The 23670-nt window shown below is 41.8% G+C and overlaps 1 protein-coding gene across 1 annotated transcript in view; it reads left to right on the top strand.

Moving 5' to 3' along the window:
- Positions 1-23670, top strand: part of NHERF1 (NHERF family PDZ scaffold protein 1) — a 76872-nt gene that overhangs the window by 39127 nt on the left and 14075 nt on the right. The window contains exons 2-3 of the mRNA XM_058165549.1: positions 10583-10744; positions 15352-15505. Of these exons, the coding sequence (XP_058021532.1) occupies positions 10583-10744; positions 15352-15505 (316 nt within the window). The remainder of the gene's footprint in view (positions 1-10582; positions 10745-15351; positions 15506-23670) is intronic.

The following is a 23670-nucleotide window of genomic DNA, read 5'->3' as shown; positions in this document are numbered from 1 at the left end:
AGTGGTTTTCAGTAGAAAACCCACCCACGATCGCTTGCTGTGAGGTAGGCGGCAATATAAATATAAATTCATACATACATACAAAAAATTAAACATAAATAAATAATCATGGAACATCCTTTCAGTAAAGCCCCGGGAAAATTTTGCTAAATCCAAATCAGGACTCTGGAGCCAAGGAGTTGTACATGTACATGCTGTGCATGTATTTTTTGTACATTGCATATTTTCGTCATTCTGACTAGTGTGACAGGAATGTTTTATTGACTTCACTCAGCATGGGACACTGTGACTCTTCTGTCAAGATTTTATTAAGCTTTGAAGCAGATGCTAGTCCCCTCGGTTCTTTAGTTATTCGTTAGAGATATGTCCATTAATGCCATTGACACTGGATCACACAGTTTGAAAGTTCCTGAGTCTACATGTTCCTTGGCCATTGCCTTTTTAATGCCATCATGGGCATTTAAGACCACTGCATACTACCAGGCCATTCTGAAAGCTGGAATTTGCAGTAGGGAACATATAACACATGTTGATATGCACGGCAGTGGTTTCATTAGTTATGGACAGAGTGCAGATGTGCACACTCATGTCTGGCAACTACAGGGAGCCCAGCCAGAATGTGACAAATTGGTATTTTATTTTATTTTTGCAGTGAATGGCAGGCATGAAAGTAAGTGGTTTGGTACAATCATTATGGTCTTCTGTCTTTCGAGGCTACTAATAGTAAATTTGTCAACTGGCGGAAATTGTCTTGGAACCTTTATCGTTAACATATGGGCACAACACAGGATGGTAGTTCTTCCTTCTTTATCATTAAACTTTTGTATGAAAAGATTTCTCTGTTCTGACGTAGGCTTCCTGAGTCAGTAAAACACACGAGTAGTCCCAAAAACCTCTTTTATTGCAACAGATGTGAATTCTGTTCATTCACAGATGAGTCCCAAATAGTTGTAAAGAGTCCTTCAGGATAAGGCTGATAATCACCCACCTTTATCTCCCTTACACGCTGCCAAAGACCTAATTGGCAAAGCCACACGGAGTCCACAATCAAACAGAGCTTCAGATTTTAAACTGAACAGAATTAACAATGTTGCTTCCTGAAAAGGCCCACATGCCTTGATCCTCTTTTAAGTCTTAAGGGAGGGGCCAATCTTCTCCAAGCCTTACTCCCGAGTCATCCCTTTTATTTTAACTGTTCTTGCCTTCTGGCAGCTCTGTGCATGTGCGCACTGGGAACAGGCTCCCCCTGTTCCTCTGCCTTGCTGTGGTTCGACTCTGGAGGCTCTGGAGGCAGCACATACCTCCCAGATGGCCCTTTCTCTGCCTCCAATGCAGAGCCCTCGTCTGAGCCTTCCCCAGACTCCAGGACTGGTCCATGTTCCTCCCCAACCTCCTCGCTGGCCAATGTTGCTGCCAGCTCTGCAAGCCGCCAGCGGACCAGAACATTCTCCCTCAAGTAGGCATACTCTAAAGATATCACTTTGCGTGATGTAGAGAAGGTTGACGCCAGAGGGGACTGAATAAGCATAGCTTAGCTAAGGCATTGTGCAAACTAGAGAAAGTGGAGGATGACTTTATTTTTCCCATGGAAATGCCAGGGGTTAAAGTAAGATACGTTGTAGAATAAATCAGGGGTGAAATGTAAAAATGTTTGCTACCAGTTCTGTGGGCGTGGCTTGATGGGTGTGGCTTGGTGGTCATGTGACCGGGTGGGCATGGCCAACTTGACGTCACTCACTGTTAGAGCCAGGAGCTGCACATTTTGAAACACATTCTGTCCTTCTGAAGCCCCCAACGCTTTGAGTTTCCCTCTGCCACCCAAGCGAACATCGGAGCCTTCTCTTGCAGAAGCAGAATCCAGGCACAGAAATGGAAAAACGTTCAGCTCTTCAAGTTTGACTTTAAGAAGCCGCCTGCTGCTGCTACTTTTGCTCGGAGCTCTTAAAGTCGATCTTGAAGAGTTGGAAGACGTTTCCTTAGATGCTCCAAACAATGAGTTTGGCAGCGTGGAAGGCAGGGAAGCATGGCAGCGCTGCGGGCCATGGACCGGTTTGGGGGCATGGCCGGCCAGCAATTGCAACCGGTATGGCGAACCTTCCCCAATCTCCGCTACCAGTTCTCCTGATCTGGTCTGAACCGGTAGCATTTCACCCCTGGAATAAATGCCTTCAGGTATCTGCAGGTACTAGACAGGGGATTTAGCAATCTCAGTTTCCAGGAACCTAATGATACACATTACTTTGAAATGCTGTTTAATTGAGGATTTTTAGATGTCAAAAATAGGCTAGAATTTGTGATGTCTTCTGAGATCAAAGGTTAAGGTAACCAGAATTTTGCTGAAATTACTGCTTCAGGCTATACTTCTTGATTCATGCTGCTTATTTATATAATCATAAGTAAACTGCATGAAAAGAAATGTAAACAGTAGTATGATCATTGCTCTACTTCCATCTTTATGCAACCAAAGAGATTAAGGCAGAAACCTGTAGTGATGATCTAAAAGCTATGCACAAAATGGCATCTTATTAAATTGGAATTACTTTAACCCAGTTTAAAATCATTAAGGGTTTATTCGACTTCTGGAAGGGTTTGGCTTGGATATTCCATTCCAGATGTAACACGCCTGCAAAATGCTGATGAGGCAACAATCTGATTTCATAATAAACGAGAGCTATAAACCAGTTTTTCCCAACCTAGTATCTTGCGTACATGTTGGACTATATCTTGCATCCTCCATATGTGGTTTGAGAGTGATGGCATTTGTAATCCAAGATATCTGAAAGGCACCATTGCTAGCTGCAAATGTTCTTTGCTCACTCTCAATTCTGTAGATTTTTCTTAGTTGCTGGTTTGTTGTTGCACTGTTAAGATGGAGAGAGAGGGAGGGAGGGTGGAGAGAGAGAGATGCAAATGTAAAGTTGATAGCCAATTAGATCATTTATGACACTTGCAGAGGAGCAGAGATTGGGGTGATTTCTGCCTCTGCCTTTTCCTGTCTCATCCCAAATACTATATATGTGGCCTCTATTATGTTGGACTAATGGGCTCAGCTAGGGAACCTATGGGAGAATAGTTATCTTGAGTTACTGTTCATGGACCATTTTTTTTTTGCAAAATGTCCCTTCCCTTTCTGACTTGCATTTCCAAAGCTATTTTTTTATTTCTTGAATATTTTGGCTTTTTCATTAAATGCCTTGAATTTGCCTAAGGAGCTCAAGGTTGTAGCTTTTTGCCAGTTTAACATCCCTATGAGGTAAACTAGGTCGAGACTATAAGAATGTATCAAGACCAGTGAGTACTGTAAACTTCATAGGGATTCCTCTGCCCTGGTCCTATTAGACCTCTCAGCGGCGTTCGATACCATCGATCATGGTATCCTGCTGCGCCGGTTGGAGGGATTGGGAGTGGGAGGCACCGTATATCGGTGGTTCTCCTCCTATCTCTCCGACCGGTCGCAGACGGTGTTGACAGGGGGGCAGAGGTCGACCGCGAGGGGCCTCACTTGTGGGGTCCCTCAGGGGTCGATTCTCTCGCCCCTGCTGTTCAACATCTACATGAAGCCGCTGGGTGAGATCATCAGTGGTTTCGGGGTGAGATACCAGCAATGCGCTGGCGACACTCAGCTGTACTTTTCCACCCCGGACCACCCCAATGAAGCTGTTGAAGTGCTGTCCCGGTGTTTGGAGGCTGTGCGGGTCTGGATGGGGAGAAACAGGCTCAAGCTTAATCCCTCCAAGGCGGAGTGGCTGTGGATGCGGCACCCGATTCAGTCAGCTGCAGCCGCGCTGGCTGTTGGTGGCAGTTACTGGCCCCAAAGGATAGGGTGCGCAACTTGGGTGTCCTTCTGGATGATCGGCTGTCGTTTGAAGATCATTTGACGGCCGTCTCCAGGAGGGCCTTCCACCAGGTTCGCCTGGTTCGGCAGTTCGCCCTTCCTTGATCGGGATGCCTTATGCACGGTCACTCATGCGCTCGTTACCTCTCGCTTGGATTACTGTAATGCTCTCTACATGGGGCTCCCCTGAAGTGCGCTCGGAGGCTTCAGTTAGTCAGAATGCAGCTGCGGGTGATAGAGGAGCTACGTAGCTCCCATGTAACACCGCTCCTGCAGACTGCACTGGCTGCCTGTGGCCCCGGGTGCACTTTAAGGTGTTGGTTATGACCTTTAAAGCGCTCCATGGCTTAGGACCTGGGTACTTACGGGACCGCCTGCTGTTACCATCGCCTCCCACCGACCCGTCGCTCCCACAGAGGGACTTCTCAGGGTGCCGTCCGCCAAACAATGTCGGCTGGCGGCCCCAGGAAGGGCCTTCTCTGTGGGGCTCCACTCTGGAGCAGGCTTCCCGGGCTTCGCCAAATTCCTGACCTTCGGACATTTCGTCGCGAACTCAAGACTCACCTTTTTATCCGCGCGGGGCTGGCTTAAATTGGGATTTTAAATTTTAAATTTATTAATTTTAAATGGGGTTTTAGTAGAGTAAATTTTAATCATTGGGCTAATTTAAATAAGTTTTTTAAATTGTATTTTAAATTTGTATATTGTATTGCTGGTTTTTATTATGCCTGTACACCGCCCTGAGTCCTTCGGGAGAAGGGCGGTATAAAAATTAAATAAAATAAATAAAATAAATAAATAAATAAATCTGAAGACAGGGATCTGAAGTTCAAACTGAATATGCCCATTTACATTAGCATCTTTTTTTTGACAAATTTAAGACTTGTGGACTTTAATTCCCAAAATTCCTTAGTCAGAATGCACAGATGGCTGAGGAATTCTGGGAGATGAAGTCCACAAGTCTTAAAGTTGCCAAGTTTAGCGACTCCTGGTCTAGGCTCTGAAGCTAAACAAGATTAACTTTTAGTACTAGAAAGGGAGTCCATTGGCCTATTCTGGAACACACACACACACCGCTTTTCACACTGCAGAAAAAGATAGCGTAAAGCAGTTCTGTACTGTTGCCTAGAAAACTGCATGAAATGTGTCTACAGGATCATCCGAAGTGACTCAAAAGCATTTTTTTCCCTTTCATTCCCGTTTATTTTCCAAAATTCTGGGTCTTACATGTTGGCTACATTAAGCCTATTGCTATAAAGTAGCCATAGATCTTATTTTTGTGGTTTCCATGTAGTTCATTTTAGAAATCTAGTTTAGAAATACCAGGCTGGATAGAAAGAGGTCACATCTACCGCTAGAACAATGGGCCAGTCACTCATATCAAGAAACCAGAACTCTTGATTTAGCAGGAGCAAGTGAGCTTCACTTGCTATATAATTTGCTATATAATTATTCTGCTTTGGTTCCTCTTGACAGCCAGAGCAGATAAATCATTTCTTGCTCCATCAGTGGTTGGCTTAGTGTTGCATACAAACTGATCCCTCTGTCTCGTTGCTTTCCTAACATGCCAGTTACGTAAATAACCTGAGTTGGAATAGCCGAGCCTACCAGACCACAAGACATCAGACCTGATCAGGGCGTATGAGAATTGTGTGGTAAAGATCGGAATTGTTCTGTTTCAAAAGGTTGTTAGAGGTCGGCACAATATTTTCCCTGTCTTCTAAATAGTCACAGTTTCCAGACTTTCACTTTGGCATTAAAAGTTCATCAGACTCCATTCTAGTAAATTTGGAATCAAAGAAGCCAAATTTCAAGTGCTGGAGCTTTTTTTTTTTTTTTGGACTCTACTTCCTTCTGCCATTTGAAAGCCACTAAAAAGGTACTTCAAAGAAACAGTGTGCCACATTTAAAAAAAAACACAACCCTCAGGTTTCAATATTAAAATCTGATTATATAACTCTGATCAACATATAAGCAATATAGAGCAAGATGGTTTCTTTAGAATACCAGTGGTTTCTCCTCCTCCACTACTATCACTCATTCCCCCCACAGAAATCAGATGCTTTTTTTTTTCTGGGACAAAAAAAGATTCTTCAATCTCTGGAATTGTTTGAAATACAGAGGTGCCCAGAGAATGGCTGAGGAGGTGAACTGTTGGAGCAGAGTTTAGCAAACCAATCCAATCTCAGCTATAGTTTTGCAGAAAGAGAGAGAAAAAAGCAAAGCCATTTATTTATTTGTTAAAGTTATGCTGGGTTGGGAACATGGTCTACATTGTGTGATGGATGGCTTGGCCATCCACCTACTCTCTACTGAAGATTATAAAATGAAAGCGTATTTCAATTTGTGGATTAAAAAGATTTAAAAAGGCATCTTTACTGAATTTGGCTATTGAAATGAAACTGGTATGTTGAAATGCAATTAAATAATAATAATAATGTGGGGTGAAAAAAATGCTCAGATTGTTTTTAATCTGATCCAAGCAAAATTGTTATTGCTTGACAAAATGAGTAACGGGTATTTTGTGTGTTTGTGGTAGTTGCCATTTTTCTCTGGTGTACAGGTAGTCCTTGCCTTACAACAGTTCATTTAATAACCGTTCAAAGTTACAACAGCACTGAAAAAAGTGACTTACAGCCGTTTTTCAAACTTACAACCATTGAGCATTCCCATGATCACGTGATCAGAACTGAGATGCTTGGCAAGGGGTTGATATTTATGACAGTTTCAGTATCCTGGGGTCATATGATCATCTTTTGCGACCTTCTGATAAGCAAAGTCAACGGGGAAGCCAGATTCGCTTAACAACTGTGGCCAGGAAAGTTGTAAAACGGAGCAAAATTCACTTAACAAATGTCTCGCTTAGCAACAGAAATGTTGGGCTGAATTGTGGTCATAAGTCGAGGATTACCTGTATAAGTGGTGGGTGCATTTTAGAAGGAATGACTGGCAGCTGCTACCGTAACTATTATCAGAACAGAGGCCTATTCTTTTACCATTGCTGTCAACAAAAAACCTAAACAGAATTTTTTTTAACTTTAATGCCATTTTGAAAAAAAAAAAGACTTTTCTTGTATGTGTCTAACAAGCAAACAAACAAAAAATAATATTCACCCATGTATATTGACCTTTGACAACATAAAGCTTTTTTGTTTCTGAGAGTCAAAGCGCGCCTGCTCAGAGAAGTTTGGGTGGTGGAAACCAATTGTCCTATGTCCATGTCTTCATTCCCAGCAATCATTCCAGAGAGATGGAAGCAATCCAAATATATCCCCCAAGACAAGTTTTCTTGTTCTTCTTCCCTTTTTATCCTGCAGGGTTGAAAAAAAAGTAACAGATATGCCATATATATATGGAAAATTAAGCTGAAACCCTATATTGCTAGTCCTTTGATTCCTACATTTAAAAAGCTGTGGGAAGAGTTGGAATCTCAGTGACAGCCCCTTCTGTTGTTGGGTATTCTTTGGTTGTTGTCAAATGTGCCTATAATGTGCGTTGTTTTCTTGTATCTGCCAGCATATTTTAGAAGGTGCATCTGATTTTTGAGATATTTTTTTTTTTAAAAAGGATTCCAGATCCAGACTACTGGGTAACTAAAACAGCTGTTTGTTGAAAAGACAAAGAAGGCATAATGTGCCCCTTAATATTGTTGTTGTTTAGTCACTGTGCCTGTCTCTTTGTGACACCATGGACTGCAACACGCCAGGCTCTCCTGTTCTCCCCGTCTTCCTGAATCTGTCCAAACTTACTCCACTGCATGAATGACACAATCTAACCATCATTATCCCCTGCTATCCCCTTCTCCATTTGCTTTCAATCTTTCCCAGGATCAGGGTCTTTTCCAATGAGTCCCGTCTTTTCATTTGGTGGCCAAAGTACTTGAGCTTTGCCCCTTAATATAACGTGGGACAAAAGCCTCTATAAAGATTTTACTCCCTCCCCCTCCCAGTATAACTTTTCCTTTTCTTATGGGATGATCAGGATTCTTAATATTCAGCTCGCATCCTGTGATTATGTGTGCTTGCAGCAGTCATCTTCCTGTTGCGAATTTTCCCATCGGGCCCTTCTGAACATTTGCCTGTATCCTTCAATAATAACTAAGGTAATGACGATCACGATGCTGCTTTTCTTAAATATTTGGTTTTGCTTGAAACCATAATTAACTATAGAATGTTAAATAGGTCGTTCCTTATGGTGGGAAGGAAGGCAAGTCCATTAGCGTGCTTAGCAAATCAGAACTAAGTTTCTAATAAAAGATCATACAGATTGCCTTGTGTAATAACTGCGTAAGAAGAGCATTTAGGGCAAGGAGGAGGTTACACTAAAGAGATGTGTCATAGCTGTAGACTTCTTGAATGCAGAAGAGGCTGTTATGGAAAAGAGCACAGTCCATGCATAAGAATAAGAGTTAGAGAGCAAAAATCAATCCAGGTCTCTGACATGGCTGGCTGATTCCTACCCAGCAGACAGAAAAGACAACATGGGTAATCCCAGAACCATTTGACAGTGGCTACATTCGACTGTCTCTTCTACTGACAGACAACTGTTAAACAGATTGATTCCAAATGTATTCAGCCCTCAATAGAGGGGGTAAAATATTTCCCAAATATTTGTGCGCATGTAACTGTGATCTGTCATGCAGGGAAGATATCATGAATGGTCTGCCCCAGCCTGCCTTAGATCAGGTTGTCTGAACTGCTGAGAATTTTTCCAGGCATGGCATTTGAGGATTTCTCAGGCTGGAAAACATGTTAAGTGGAGATAACAGGAGATAACACAATTATATTTATTTATTTACTTACTTACTTACTTACTTAGACTTCTATGCCGCCTGTCTCACTAAAACAGCTCTGGAAGGAACCAAATTCCTCAAACTTTTCATGCCTTGTTTTATATGTGTAATTCATGTCCTCCTTTCTTCAGTATAAAACGCCAAAATCTACCCACGGGGAAAATCCCAGAACTGGCATTTTCCTGGAAACTTCTTTCCTTCCTCCCCAATAATGAGATTGTGCGACCTTTGCTTTCTCTTCCTTTTTTAGGAAGATCGTTAGTAGGTAGGATTGCTAGGCAATATGTTTGTATCATCCAGCTCAAATAACCGCTGGTGGTTTATACTATCTTCTAGAGAAACTGCTTCATTTTTTCCCCTTAACAGTTCTATAATTAAGATAAGGTAAGCTGATTGGAAGCTAAGTAGGGTCAGACCTGGTTAGTGGTTGGCTAGGCAATCTCCAGAGAACAATTGGGCTGAAGGCTAAATTGGGCATTTTAATGCATAAAAATATTTGCATTGCTGCTAAGAAATTTATGTGGCTGTGTCCATGAAATCATTAGAACTTGAACTCCATCTGAAGGAGATTATCTTTGCAAACCAGAGAGTACCAGAACTAGGTAAATAAATCTGATCACATAAGCAGGTGGATGGGGAAAAAATTCGTTGTTACATGACATCTGATACACTTTGGCTTTATTCTTCTTTGGGAGACACTTCGTGAGATACAAAATTTGATGTAAATAAGCCACACTATGTTGATATGTGAGATAACTCTGGCAGAATCTTGTTGCTGGTGGAGTTTTCTGAGTTTTTGCTGCTCCAGAAACCTCACCTATTCTATCATTGGGCTTGGCTTCGGTATCTGATGAGGTTGAAATTGCTGTGTGGGAGATTGGGTGAGCAGCTTCTTCTTCTGGACACCTTTAGCATGTGGTAAGAGCTCTTGCTGCCATGTTCTATCCTCCATTGTCCTCCCTGTGATCAAGAAAGAAACTTGGAACAGAGTAGGTATGGAAGTGACCCAGTCAAATAGAGGAATGCTGTAAGGGGAAGGCTGCTTACAATATGTGTTCCTGCAAAAGTTTTTGGAACTGTTAGTAAACATTCAACTGGGGCTGACCTTGAGAAGTCTTAATTAGTCCAAAAGACCAAATTATAAACATTCCAAGAGACAGTCACTTTTCAACGACCTTCTACTGACTTCTGATGTTCACCTGCCTGAATTGTTCTTCTTTGTTCCTGTTGGCATGTATGCTATACTTTTTCAGAAAGGCCTTGCTGAAAAATGAATGCGTTCTCTGATTTGAGTTATGTGCCTATGTTATGTAAACGCACATAAGCATTTTATGTAATGCAGTTCTGTACAAATCCAGCTTTTGTTAAATAGAAATCTTATGTGCTGCCATGAAATATACTGTGTGTGTATCTATCTATCTATCTATCTATCTATCTATCTATCTATCTATCTATCTATCTATCTATCTATCTATCTCAGAACATTCAGTTCCAGGAGCACCCATTCCATGGGTGGAGAGAAGGTTAAGAGACAAAAATGCTCTCAGCCTTGAAGGAAAAAATGAAAACTAATTGAACAGCCCTGGCCTTTGACTATTTTTTTTCCTTCCTCCATAAATATCACTTGCAGGCAACAAGAAAGGTATAATAAACTAGAAGGGCATATCAATCCATAGTAGCAGATAATTCTTTCCTCCTTCTCTACTGTTTTTGATGTTGGCTTATTAGGCAGACTTCATAAGTGGTTATTTCTGGGAGCGTGCACCAAGCTATGAAAGCTAGCCTGTCAAGGACATAACCCACTCCTCTAGAGAGCCCAGGTTTGCATTATTGGATATTAGGACTGCTGATGGCAAGACTCAGACCTAGACAGATGCTGATCAGAAAGAAATTGTTTCAGTGACAATAAATCAAAACTGATGTCCCAAATGCCTTTTGTTGTTTCTCTGCTTTAGAAAGACTTGAGACCTCGTCTCTGCCAGATGAAGAAGGGCCCCAATGGGTACGGGTTCAACCTCCACAGTGATAAGATAAAACCAGGCCAATATGTCCGGGCTGTGGATCCAGATTCTCCAGCTGAAGCTTCAGGGTTGAGGCCTCAAGACCGTATCATTGAGGTATGTATTTTTTTGGGGGGGGGTGTTTCATTGTTTGTTGCACATTAACATTTGACTAACCTAGGTGTTATTTTCTCAAAGAAAACTGATTAAATGGAAGTTGTGATCCAAGAGTTGTGCCAGCTTAGCCATTTCTGGGCTTTTCAAAATCACCTCATACACCTCGCTGTTTTTAAGCCAAATAAATTTGCCAGTGAATTTAGGGAATTAAAATACCCGTTGTCTGATTTGAGAGTAATTATTGTTATACAGTATTAGTTACTCTGCCATAAAGCATGTAACTGTTTCTTTCTCAAATGCCTTTACTTTGCAAATAGGTAGAATTCTATTTCTTGTTTGAGACCATTTCTTCAGATCCTTGTAGACTATTTTAACATATTTTAACATAAATTAAAGACCTTCATTCCTGGGCTCCTCTCATGATTGCAGTCTCATCTGGCAGCAGGGTTCTCACCTGGATACTCTTGGTATAGGAGCTCAGTGGATCTACCTCCATGATGCTTATTTAGACTCTTCAAATTGTCATCACTAATTACAGCACCATCCAGCACGGCATGTCCCTGTCCTGAGGAATTTGGCAATTAAATTGGAGCATGAAAAAGCAATAACAGAAGATGTTGGGGCAAAGGTAGCAGGGAAAGAATAGGCTTATGATTTAAAAGAATATCCTTGACAATTAACATTGGTTTCAGCATGAGCTTAAGCCTGAACTTCTTGATGGAGTGTCATAAGCACAAGAGGATAGATTGGATGTTAGGATAGATTGGATGTTGATAACCCAGGCTCAGTTTCATGCCAAATAGCCTCTTTTAAAGATCAGAAGAGAAATGCGAATGGTAGGGAAGTTATGACCAAGTCTGGGAACCAAAGACAAACAGATCTTCCTCACTGGGTCATCTCACAGAAAGGCTTTGAAAGGGCTAAGTTAAACAAAGATTAATTTTCCACATTGTCCAGGGATTCATAAAGCAGTGAGATTTTTCTGAAGCAGTCACTGTTGGATTGCACAATCAAAGGTGTCAGGCATGCATGGCTAGAGAAGATGCTACGCAACACGGTAGATATCTGATATTTTATACAGACTCCCAACTACCCCACCTGCATAGATGCCTTCACAGCATGAAATTCTGTTCTAGTCTTTAGGGAGAAATGAGAATGAATGGCACTTTTTGGAGGATAAGAGCTTAGCCACATGGAGTAGAAGGTGAAGGCTAAGAAGGCAATTTCCTATATTGTGTCAATCAGCAGTGGGTTTCAGCAGGTTCTGACCAGTTCTGGAGAACCGGTAGCGGAAATTTTGAGTAGTTCGGAGAACTGGTAGTAAAAATTCTGACTGACCCCGCCCCCATCTATTCTCTGCCTCCCGAGTCTTAGTTGATCGGGAAGAAATGGGGATTTTGCAGTAACTGTCCCCTGGACTGGAGAGGGAATGGAGATTTTACATTTCCCTGCCCCACCCACTGAAAACATTTTGAAACTCCTCACTGGTGCCAATGTATAAGCTAGGAAAGGGAGAGAGATAAACTGCAAACAGCGTCTTCTGTGTATAAGTTCACATACCCTTTAATATTTCACTCCTATAAAAAGATAAGCCTAAGGCCAAAGCCCATTATTTTTATGCATGTTATTTTTACCCTAAATTGTGCTTAGTTTAGGCTTCTACAGATCAACTGCACAGAAAGGCGATCTAGCAAGTAGATTATTTGTTACTTCAGTATGTCACAAAACCAGGTTTGGGCAGTCCTGATTGATCGTTGTTGTGGGAGTGTGTGTCTTTTGTGCTACATGCGTTGTTTTGCATGTGCCTAGTCATAAAGCCTTTGGTGCCCTAGAGGCATTCTGGTAAATAAAGATGATAGAGTTGGTACTTGCTGTGCAGCTTGCCAGCTACGCTTTTATTATGTTTTAATTAAAAGATCCTTTAAAGCAAAATAAGTATGTCAAACACGGAGGGAGGTGTCAGAAGGATGCTGGTGCTCTATATTGCTGACCCTGCATTGAATTAACAAGCTAGCTTTGCAAATGGACGGGGGGGGGGATGGGTGTTCAAGGGAAGTCAGGCTGGGCAGAGCAGTGTTGCACTGCGTCATGATGTGAGCCCCATCTCTTTTCTCCATGCATTGCAAATGTTGCATGTACTGTACGCCCCCATAGGGGAAGTTGGACGTCATCGTCATTCTGATAAAAGTGAGTTGCTATAAATGAGGAGCCCCGAACCCCCGGGCCATGGCCCGTTTGGAAATGGGCTGCAGAAGTGGTGGGCAAGTGTGCACGCACGGTTCCGCTTGTGCCAGCAGCAGGTGAGTACATGTGTGCAGCTCCATTTGCGCGAGCGGCAGGCGCGTGTGCCCACCCCCACACAAATGGAGCTGCATGCGCGCTTGCCACTTGTGGGGAACTATCCCTTCTCTCTCTCTCCACCCCCACCCCCACCCCGACAGTCTGCAAAGCCAGAAAGATTGGGGACTGCTGCTATAGATGCTTATTTTGTGGGAAACAAAACAGGAAACCTTTTAGCCCAAAGTGAAATTAATGTAAAGGTTATAATATGCAAGACATATACCCATGTACCTTCTGTAAGTGTATTTTGTACTTTCTTTTCAAACTGCCTTAAGTGTAAAATTATTTATAAAGATGATAAAGGTGGGATAAAAATAAAAACGAATAAATAAATATAGCTGATTTTCTTACTCTCTGCTATTAAGTCAAACTAACTAATAAGAATGACTTAAGAATACTGAGCAAGAGTAATGGCATCAACTAAAGGTCAGAGCTGGGAGTATCCACTTTCAGTCTAATTAAAATTCTGATACATGTTGTAATTTATTTTTTATGATTTATAGATTGCCTTTCAGCACATGGGTGCTCATTAAGCTCTGGTTTATGCTGCTGTTGCTGCAATCTAGCCCTATCCATTCCTGGCTTGTTTGCTGTGTTACACAAGGCACTTTTCTTTTAAGATAATAACCACAGTGTGGCCTTATATTCTTGGTCAAAATAGTCCCTGGCCATATTTTTTAAGAAACTCAGAAACCACAAACATGGTGTTTTTGAATGATAATATAATCTGCAGCAGAATTTATTGGCCATATTTCCTTCCTTCTTGAACCTTTAGATAGGGCAAAATTGAGCTCGGCTAAATACAGAGCAGTTCTATGTTTTTGCTAGGCTGATTTTCTGAGCAATGGCTTACTTGAAATGTAAGGTAATCCAGTGACCATTTTTTGTTTTGTGGAAATGGTAAGGAATCATTGATGGTTCCTATTGAAAGGCCTACCGCCAGAGGTAATAGCCCTCATAAAGATAGGTATTCTAAGATCATAGAGCTGCTCTTGAATGACATTACATGGCACTGGGTTTGATAGACTGCATCTATTGTTCTGATCTTCTCACCCTTTTGTGTGGATCTTTGCACTTCCTTGGAAACCTATGGGAGAATTTTCATTAGGAATGCTTGTGTTATTGGACAACTTTTGGTAGGAATCTGTTCGTCCATCAAAAGTAACCTGGTCTTCAAGGATTATGCTCCATGACCTTTTGCAATATATGTGAGGGATTAATGTCAGGTATAAGGAACTGGGTTTTAGTAGAAATGCAGTCCCTTGAAGATGAGGCAGAGCCCTGATTTAGATCCAACTACTTCATGTTCACATGGAGTGCTAAATTTGAAAAGGCAGTGAAGCTCTAAAGCAGCTTTTCAGCTTGGCATTATTTTGCTCAAAAGGCAGAGTCATAACCCAAATATCGTTGTTCACAGAAAATGTTAAACATTAAAACACGCTGGTTAAGGATGTTGAGAATTATAGCTTGATACATTTGGAGGGTACAAGATTGAGGAAAATTGTTTGAGGGACATTTATATCACCAAAGAAAAGAAAGGCCTTTACTACCCGTGTTTCCCTGAAAAGAAGACCCGGTCCTATTTTCTTTTGACCCCTGAAAAAATGGCTAGGGCTTCTTTTTGTGTGGGTCTAATTGTTGACTTGCCTCGCCATGGCGGCACCAACAACCCTGCCCAACAGGAGCCCATTGCTGGCCCACTTCTGTGGCTGCTTGCCGCCGCTCGCACGTGTTGCCCCCAAGCTCCATTTTGCCATCAGATGCCTTCCGGAAAGCCCTCTGCTGTTATCGGATGCAGAGGGCTTTCCTGAAGGCTCTGACGGCAAAACGGAGGCCGGGGGCAATGAGTGCGAGTGGTGGCAAGCGGACGCAGAAGTGGGCTGCAGAAGAAGCGACTGCAGGGGTAGGGCTTCATTTGAGCACAAGCGTTCAAAAACATGATAAGGCTTCTTTTCAGGGAGAGTCTTGTTTTAGGTAAAACTCAGTATACGTAATTTAGATAGTTCAACATAATTTCAAACGATAAGAGTGCAACAGTTTTAAATATCCTGTGACATTGGCGAAAGACTCAGCTGTGATGATTCCTATTGCTTTTGTGAGAGACAGATCATAAGATACCATATAGTCCTGTACTTGCTGTTGTTGTGGGGTGCTACTGATTGCTGTGAGGTGGACGCCAACATTTCTAAAGTCTCAATATTGTTTGGGTGCCTGTCTGAATATGTGTTTCTTGGTTTGGACTCAGAAACATGTTTCTTTCCTGGCAGGTGAATGGGCAATGCATGGAAGGCAAGCAACATTCAGATGTTGTTTCAGCCATAAAGTCTGGTGGAGATGAGACCAAGCTGCTGGTAGTGGATAGTTTAACAGATGAGTTCTTCAAGAAGTGCAAAGTCATCCCCTCTGAAGCACATCTGAAAGGTATGGCATCTGTTTGCTAAAGAAGGTATTATTGTGGTCTGGGTGAGATTTAAAGAACAACTCCTTCCTAGACAGAAATGCTGTGAGTGTATTTGAATGCAAATGTGAGACGAGCATGGGCCTACTGGATAGGCTAGCAAAGAGTCCCTGACACTTCTCATTTTCTGCCTTAGAGTCCTGTACCTTATGTTGCAGGAAAACGGTGCGCTATAGCTATGTCTAAGTCTTTAGTGGAAATAACTGATCTCACCAGAAACAAGACAGGAATTAGCAGTCCCTTTAAACATTAAATAAATCCTAATAATGCAGAATGGCCAGGAACAACGTGGTATGTGAACGTCCTCAATTGTTGTGGTATTTGGCATAAAAGAACTAAAAAGAAGTGGGAGCATGTCATTGGCTCATTCAGAAAGGCTGAGTTCATTGTTAAATGAGTTACAAGATGTTCTTCCGTCTTTAGGAATGTAAGAAGCTGCTTAGTTTTGAATCACCCTCTTGGTTTATTGAGCCCAGAATTATTTATTTATTTATTTATTTATTTATTTGTACTTTTATACCGCCCTATCTCCCTAGGGACTCAGGGCGGTGTACAGCCATATAAAAACACATAAATATACAAAGTAAAACATTCATCTAAAAAACTTATTATATAGGCCAAAATTTAAAATAGACATATAAACAATAAAACCCAATTTAAAACCAAATCTAAAATTTAGACATTTAAAATTTTAAAATTTTTTAAAAAATCTAGTCCAGTCCTGCGCAAATAAATAGATGTGTCTTGAGCTCGCGGCGGAAGGTCCGAAGGTCAGGAAGTTGACGAAGTCCTGGGGGAAGCTCGTTCCAAAGGGTGGGAGCCCCCACAGAAAAGGCCCTTCCCCTGGGCGTCGCCAGTCGGCACTGCCTGGCCGACGGCACCCTGAGGAGTCCCTCCCTGTGAGAGCGCACGGGCCGGTGGGAGGCATTCGGTGGCAGTAGACGGTCCCGTAAGTACAGTCTGTACTCTTATGAGTACAGACTGGTAGCTGCTGTCCATGGTTCAGGACAGTTTGCCCAGCCCTTCCTCAGGACAGTCTTAAAGGGACTGAAGTTAAATTGTTTTCTGTATTCAAAGCATGTGCTGTACTATTGAGGGGTATATTTTCCCTCAATAGTAGAACAAAAAAACCCTCCCCCAAACTCTGGGTTAATGTTCTCAAATGGTGGCCTGGTTCTACAGATAAATGAATGCTAAATTTCATATCAATGAAATTAAATGTTGGATTTTTAAGCCAGTAGGCCTGTCCCTGAAAAGCATGTATTGGTAACTGGGAGCTAGTCTTGGGAATGCCTGGCTGCTTTCCCCACAAATAAGAGTCTTTCTCTATCCTCTTTGCTCTCTATACCCAGACACAAAATAGAGTTTTCCTAAAAACCAGAAAGACATTTAGGCCATGCTGGTTTAAATGATTGAGATGAACTAGCACAAAGCACATTTGAGGCACATCAAGCTCTATATCCTTGTATGGGGTCCCCAGCATCCCGGCAATGAAAGAATAAAAAACCAAGAAGGCGAGAGACATGTGCCAGCTTACCCTTTTCACATGTTCTTGGCGCTCAGATGTTAAACTAGAGCTTGTATTGTTGTTGAGATCTGCAGACAACAGGTTTGGGGCAGGGACTGCTGTACTTTGCAATTTTACTCTTTGAGTGTTGATAAAAACTGGGAGGCTCAGGGAATGTCGCTGCCAGGATTTTTGATTTGTGTTTTTTGGGGTCAACCATTTCTGAATTAAGCTGGCAGAGTCATTGTAACCAGGGGTGAAATGCTACCGGTTCACACCGGTTCAGGTGAACCGGTAGTAATAAAAGCTACTGGTTCATCAGAACCGGTATTTCTGATGATCAGCTGTGCCACATGATTTACATTCGCTAGAAAGCAGGAAATCCTACTTTCTAGCAAATCTAAATCGCGCGGCACAGCTGTCCCCCCCACCGCTGTTCTACTTACCTTCAAATGGCTCCTTTTTCCATGTGAAGCGCATGTTTGGTGCGCACTATGCATGTGCGCACAAAGCGTGTGTTTGGCACACGCACACATATGCGGGCAGCAAACTGGTGGAGGATTTCACCATGATTGTATTCCTGTTTTAATCTCTATTTCATCAAAGCAGCAGCAGCAAATGTCACACTGCCAACATTAACAGTGCATTCATGGGCATGGAGAGTACATATGACCTGCAGGTTGCCCATCCCTGCTCTAGATTCTGGCCTTTGAAATTTGGCCTTAGAGTTCATGCCTGGCATACAGTGAGGGCTTCCCAAATCGTCTATGTCCTGGAGGGGGAATTCCCTTTATATCCTGAACAGGATTAAGATTAGTGGATGACTGTGGTAGAATCTGCATCTTTAAAAGATGTTCAAGGCATCATGCATGTTATGCAGACAGATTTACAGATGGGGATCATAGATGGATACAGTGGTAGAACTTTGATTCTGGCAATTACTTGCTTAAGCTTCTGTCCAGAATATCTGGACAGTGTCTTTTTCTCTCTACACAGTATAATTCTTGGATTAAAAACCTAAGTAAGTAAGTAAGTAAGTAAGTAAGGAAGAAAGGAAGAAAGAAAGAAAGAAAGAAAGAAAGAAAGAAAGAAAAAAAGAAAGAAAGAAAGAAAGAAAGAAAGAAAGAAAGAAAGAAAGGAAGGAAGGAAGGAAAGGAGTTTTTCTAAGGGAGGATCCTTGTCTGTAAACCTCTTCTACGTAGTCCTCAATTTATGATCATAATTGAACTCAAAATCTCTGTTGCTAATCAAGACATTTGTTAAATGAGTTTTGCCCCATTTTATGACCTTTCTTGTCAAAGTTGTTAAGTGAATCACTGCAATTGTTAAATTAGTAACATGGTTGTTAAGTGACTCTGCCTTTCCCATTGATATTGCTTGCCAAAAGATTGCAAACCCACCCCACCCCCGCACCCCGGGACACTGTAACCATCATCAATATGAGTCAGTTGCCAAGCGCCTGAATTTTGATCACATGATCACAGGGATGCAGCAACAGTCATAAGTGTGAAAAATGGTCGTAAGTCACTTTTGTCAGTGCTTTTTTTAGTGCCGTTGTAAATTAGAACGGTCCCCAAATGAACTGTTGTAAATCGAGGACTACCTGTGCTAGATTATACAAATGGATCGACTGACCTTGGGAAGGATTTGTTCTTGTGTGAACAAGTTGGGGCTATATGTCTGTGTGGAGGCAGAAGAGATTGCTGTCCACTTTTAACTGCACTTATTCCTCCTGTGTGAGGGCACTTTTTCTAGCAAGACCACATTCTTCCTTCCTTTTATCAACCCACATAGATGGTTTTGTGTCTTTTGTCTGCAGGAGACTTTGTTTATGGAAGGGTCAGTAGAAATAGTTCCATAATGCAAAAAGAATCCATATATAGCCATTAAGTTCTATGTAGTCATTGTATATTCTACTTCAAAGTTAATTGGGCAGGAAGAAGTAATTCAGGGGATGAGATTTTTTTAATGGGGATTAAATAATGCCGTAATAGAGGGCCTTACCATTAATTAAATAGTAACAGCTACCACAGTGCATAATAAGGGAGATGCTTGGATCTTGAAGAGTGGCTAGGAATGACTTATTTTAACACATCGCCCAATCCATTTGCTTATGAAACATTATTAGAAACAATTAAATCCTTCATAAGTATGTGGCCCGGGTCAAATAAGCTTGGCATCCATATATAAGTGGAAACTATTTTCTGGTACTTGGAAAAAGTAGGTTTCTAGGTTAAACCTAATTTTTATGATCACAGTAATCTAATTTTTAAAGAAAGGAACATCTGGGGGAAAGCATCTGTCCTGGGCTTCATGGAAGAGTCTCTTGTGCATGCTTTGTCTGCTGTGTTGGGAAGAAAAGAACTGGATCAGCAACCCAGCCACTCTGGAAAGTTCAGGATTTAAGACCTGAATAGGGCATGTATAAGACGCCATCATTCATGATTCCACTTCACAGGGCTCAAGGAAAGGGCCACCCCAGGTCCCTCTGTTCCATAGAGAGAGGAATACAGAGTACTTTTGCAAGAGGGAAGAGACCAAAGAGAAAAGTCCTCCGATGCCAGATCATTGAATCAGAGGAGTGAGGCATGGGAAAAGAAAAAGCTATGCCTTATGGTATTGACATCTGACCTTCAGACCCTCAGGGACCTTCCAACAAGCCGCTTTTTGCCAAATAAAATGTTCTGTTTTGCTCAATAGCTCTGAGATGAAAAGGTGCAACAGCACTGAGTCATCTAATTACTAAATTATTTAAACGACTTTCAAAGGCTAATTATTGGTTTTTAAGAACCTGAGCAGTTCTACACCTCTTAGTTTGCATGGCTGTCTAGCACGGAGTCAGTATGTAGAACTATCTTCCAATTTAACATATAGGACATGTATTTCACTTCTGATTTGTACCAGGATCTAATTAATGACCAATCGTCACATTAAACATTGTCTCTCGGCAAGAAAGTTCTCATTGAGAATCCAGGTTCATAAGGTAGGAATAGTCCAAGAAAGAAGAGCTTCCTATTTTATGATTCCCTGGATCAAAACTGACCTTTATTACACAATTCATTGTGTAATATTCATTTAGAGCACTACAGAGCTGGATATATTGTTGCTCTGTATTGACCTCTCTCCGCATCCTCAAACCGACATCTCTTATACAACATCTTTTTGAATTTGGATTGCCTGCTTTGGGATCCTACGAAGGAATAGTTATGGGTGGCAGATGGAGGGAAACATTTCTGGAGCACCAGTGGGACAGGATCAGTTACCTAAGAAAGAGGAACGGTGCTCTTTGGAATCTCTTAATCCGTTTAACCATTCCTCTTCCAAGTAGAATTTTTTGCTTGTTAGCAGGTGGCAGAACCTAGTTGATTTTGATTGTTCTAACAAGGTAAGCAAAGTTTGGTCATGGTTGGTCCTTGGCTAGGAAACCACCAGGAAGTCCTTTGGCCGAGAAGCTGAAGAATCATCCTAGAAAAAGGCAACCCATAAGATTGCCAAGACAACTGACTCCCTATATCAGCCATGAGTAGACCATAGAAATAAACTGTGTTTACACACATTCAGAAGAGACAACAAAAAGCTGAGGATGGGCTGCAAGTCTACAACACATTCCTTCTCAGATGAAGAGGGAATAGCACTAGACTAGACAAACAATCAATCAGTAAACAACAGCCTAATCAAGAAACTACCAGGGAGAAAAACACACACCCAGCAACACTGGCAGGGCAAAACTCCTGCATATAAACAGGGAGCAAACCTCACACTCAGGGTGATGTTCTCTAGTTGGGTAACTAGAGAATTACACAGTTCAACCCTGAGCTGCAGATAGCCTCTCTACTATAGGACAGATGAATATAAATATAAAGTAATTGCATTTGGAAAAGTATCTAAAGTGTTTTAAATGGTTGAAGAGAAGTTTTCATCTTCAGGCACAATCTCCGTAGAGCAATTTCTAATGCATAAAGCAGCAAAACCTATTTGAAAAGTATCGGTGGTGCCAGATGGAATAAGCTCAAGTCAAGCACAGAAGAGTGTACACATGGTGATGATGAAATTCCCTTCCTAGTTCCATCTTACTGCTCTGGAGATGGATGGGATGGGCTGCAAGGAGATTGTCTGTAGCCTTAGGCTGTGCTTGCCAATTGCCCAGAACTCAAGCAACAGATTGCTAAGGAGCAAGCTGAATGAACTTTTGAAAGGTCTGGATTTTTCCCAAAGGCTTTTTGTTTCCCCATTTTCCAGGGGCATAGAGTGTTTAAGTTCTGTGTCTACTACATACCTTGTTCTTAATGTCTGACTAGGTGTCTGATTAATCTGACTAGTGAGTCTGACTAGGTGGCTCAGCAGCTAAGAAACTGAGTGTGTTGATCAGAAAGGTCAGCAGTTCGACGGTTCGAATCCCTAGTACAGGTCTCCTGCGTGAACAGGGGGTTGGACTAGATGACCTCCAAGATCCCTTCCGTTACTGTTACAAGTGAAGCAATGTCTCAAAGGTGCTTTTACCAAAAGGCAACTAGACTTTTTGGGGGTTTTTTTTTCCTTTGAAAATGTTTCACTTCTCATCCAAGAAGCTTCTTCAGTTCTAACAGTTCCCAAGTCAAAACTGAAGAAGTTACTTAGATAAGAAGTGAAACATTTTCAAAGAAAAAAAAACCCCAAGCAAGTCCAGTTGCTTTCTGGAAAAAGCACCCTTGGGACAACCATGACCTAAATAATTGAGAATCTTCATAGACACCTTGTTCCTAATCTTATTGCCTTGTTCCTTTCAGTGTAAGGAGCCAAATTCTCAAGCTATCCATATTTGGATCACATTCCAGGTTCACACATTCATGTCTTCTGGTGTAGGACCTCTGCATTTGCAGCAGCTTATCTTGACCTTTCTTTCTTTCCTTCCTTCTTTCTTTCTTTTTCTTTTTTTTCTTTTCTCTCTCTCTTCCCTCAACCATCTATGCTGCCCATCTCACTGAGGTGACTCTATGCAGCTTGACATCTGGGGAATGAACCTACAGAGGTGACAATATTATTGCTGCTGTTTCTCTGGCTTATGCCACAATGACTCTTGATGATATTGCAGTGCGACATGCAAGACCCAAGGAGGTGGGAAGGAATTACATTCTCTCTTAGCTGATAACAACCCAGCGTCCAGCTGATGTTCTCTTTGTTCCTGAGAACTTTCCTATTCTGGATGGAGAATCTCTGCCCTTCTAGTTTGGCTCTGAGCTTTGTCTCACCTAAACCAGAGCCAAAACTATACTTGGATTATGAAAGATGCCCCATTTGTTTTACTTAAAGGTGTCCTAATGTTTTGCAATTATGTGCAACATGCTGTAATTGGAAGGGGAGCCAGGGTCTAAAGAGTTAGGCAGGCTTCCAGCTCGGTCTAGTTTTTTGTTTAAGGCAACATGGGGACATGTTTTTTCTCTCCTTCCCTATAACAAAAGATTCATTGTTGTGGCACCAGCCACCAACTGCCATTTCCTTCAGTCCTTGTGCATTGTTTGTGTCTTTGGCAAGTACACCTCAGAATTATCTCTGTGATTGTTGCTAAACCACAACTCCAACGCCAGCTAACTGCCTTTTCTTTTTCTTTTGACGACAACATAGTATCCAAGCCAGAAAGAAATGGTTTCTGCCTGCTGCTCTTATTTAATTTCTCAGCGAACATGGTTGAGATTTAGAGCTGGCCTTGAGTGAAAGTTGTTGCATTGCGGGGATGTGAATTTTTAGAAAAGGAGAGGAAGTAGATCAGGAAGCAGATATTTGGATCTGAAGTAGATGAGCACAAACAAGAGACTTTCTTCAGTTCTTGGACTGAGTACATAATTTCCACTGTGTCACTGGTGAAGATTTATTGACAGAATCTGGAGACTTGTGGAAACCAGTTGAACAACTGGGGCACCTTGGCTGAACTCTCACATGATGCCAAATGAGGATTACTGCAGAAGCCCTCATGGCCTGCTTCATACTTTACTTTTAAACCAAACGAAATGCAGCTCATTGTGACTTTCCCCACTGCTGAGCTAACATTTTTCTCTTCCTGTCTTGATTTGTGGTAACTTATGGTCATGTAAAATGCTGGCTCCCACTTCTGTTCTGTGTCCTGGCTTTGAATCTGATCTGATTCCCCTGTCAGGGGGAGGAGTTAAATGACAAGCATTATGCTGTTGCTGTGCAAGTGCCATCCCTTTCGTATGTCTGTTGTGACATCACGCACACAAAAAGAGACGTGGTTTATGTTGTGATTCTGGATCAGGTCCCGTGTATTCCTCTGTTTGTGCCCTGGTTAAATGCAAGAGGAGGGCAGCCTGTAGTGCAATATGTAAATCTGACCACTGTATTGGTTTCATAGCTACCAGGTTTTAACCGGCCTCTTTCAATATATCACAAATTTAATTCAACAACTTGCTTTTGCAGTTTTCAAACTTTCCATTAAGGTACCATTCTGAATTTTACAGATTGTTTTGCATATTGGGTTTGTGAGTTCGTTCTCCCCCCCCCCCCAAGTTAGCATTCAAGAATGCACAGAAAAGTTGCTTTAAACCAGCAACTCGGTCTGATGGAGACTAATTGTCCTGCTTAGCAGTGGCTCTCCATGCAAAATTCCCCATCCTTTGCCACTTCACC

Source organism: Ahaetulla prasina, chromosome 2 (genome assembly GCF_028640845.1).
Source record: "Ahaetulla prasina isolate Xishuangbanna chromosome 2, ASM2864084v1, whole genome shotgun sequence".
Taxonomy (NCBI): Eukaryota; Metazoa; Chordata; class Lepidosauria; order Squamata; family Colubridae; genus Ahaetulla; species Ahaetulla prasina.
The sequence above is the reverse complement of the archived record's forward strand: the minus strand, read 5'-3'. Positions and strand labels throughout refer to the sequence as shown.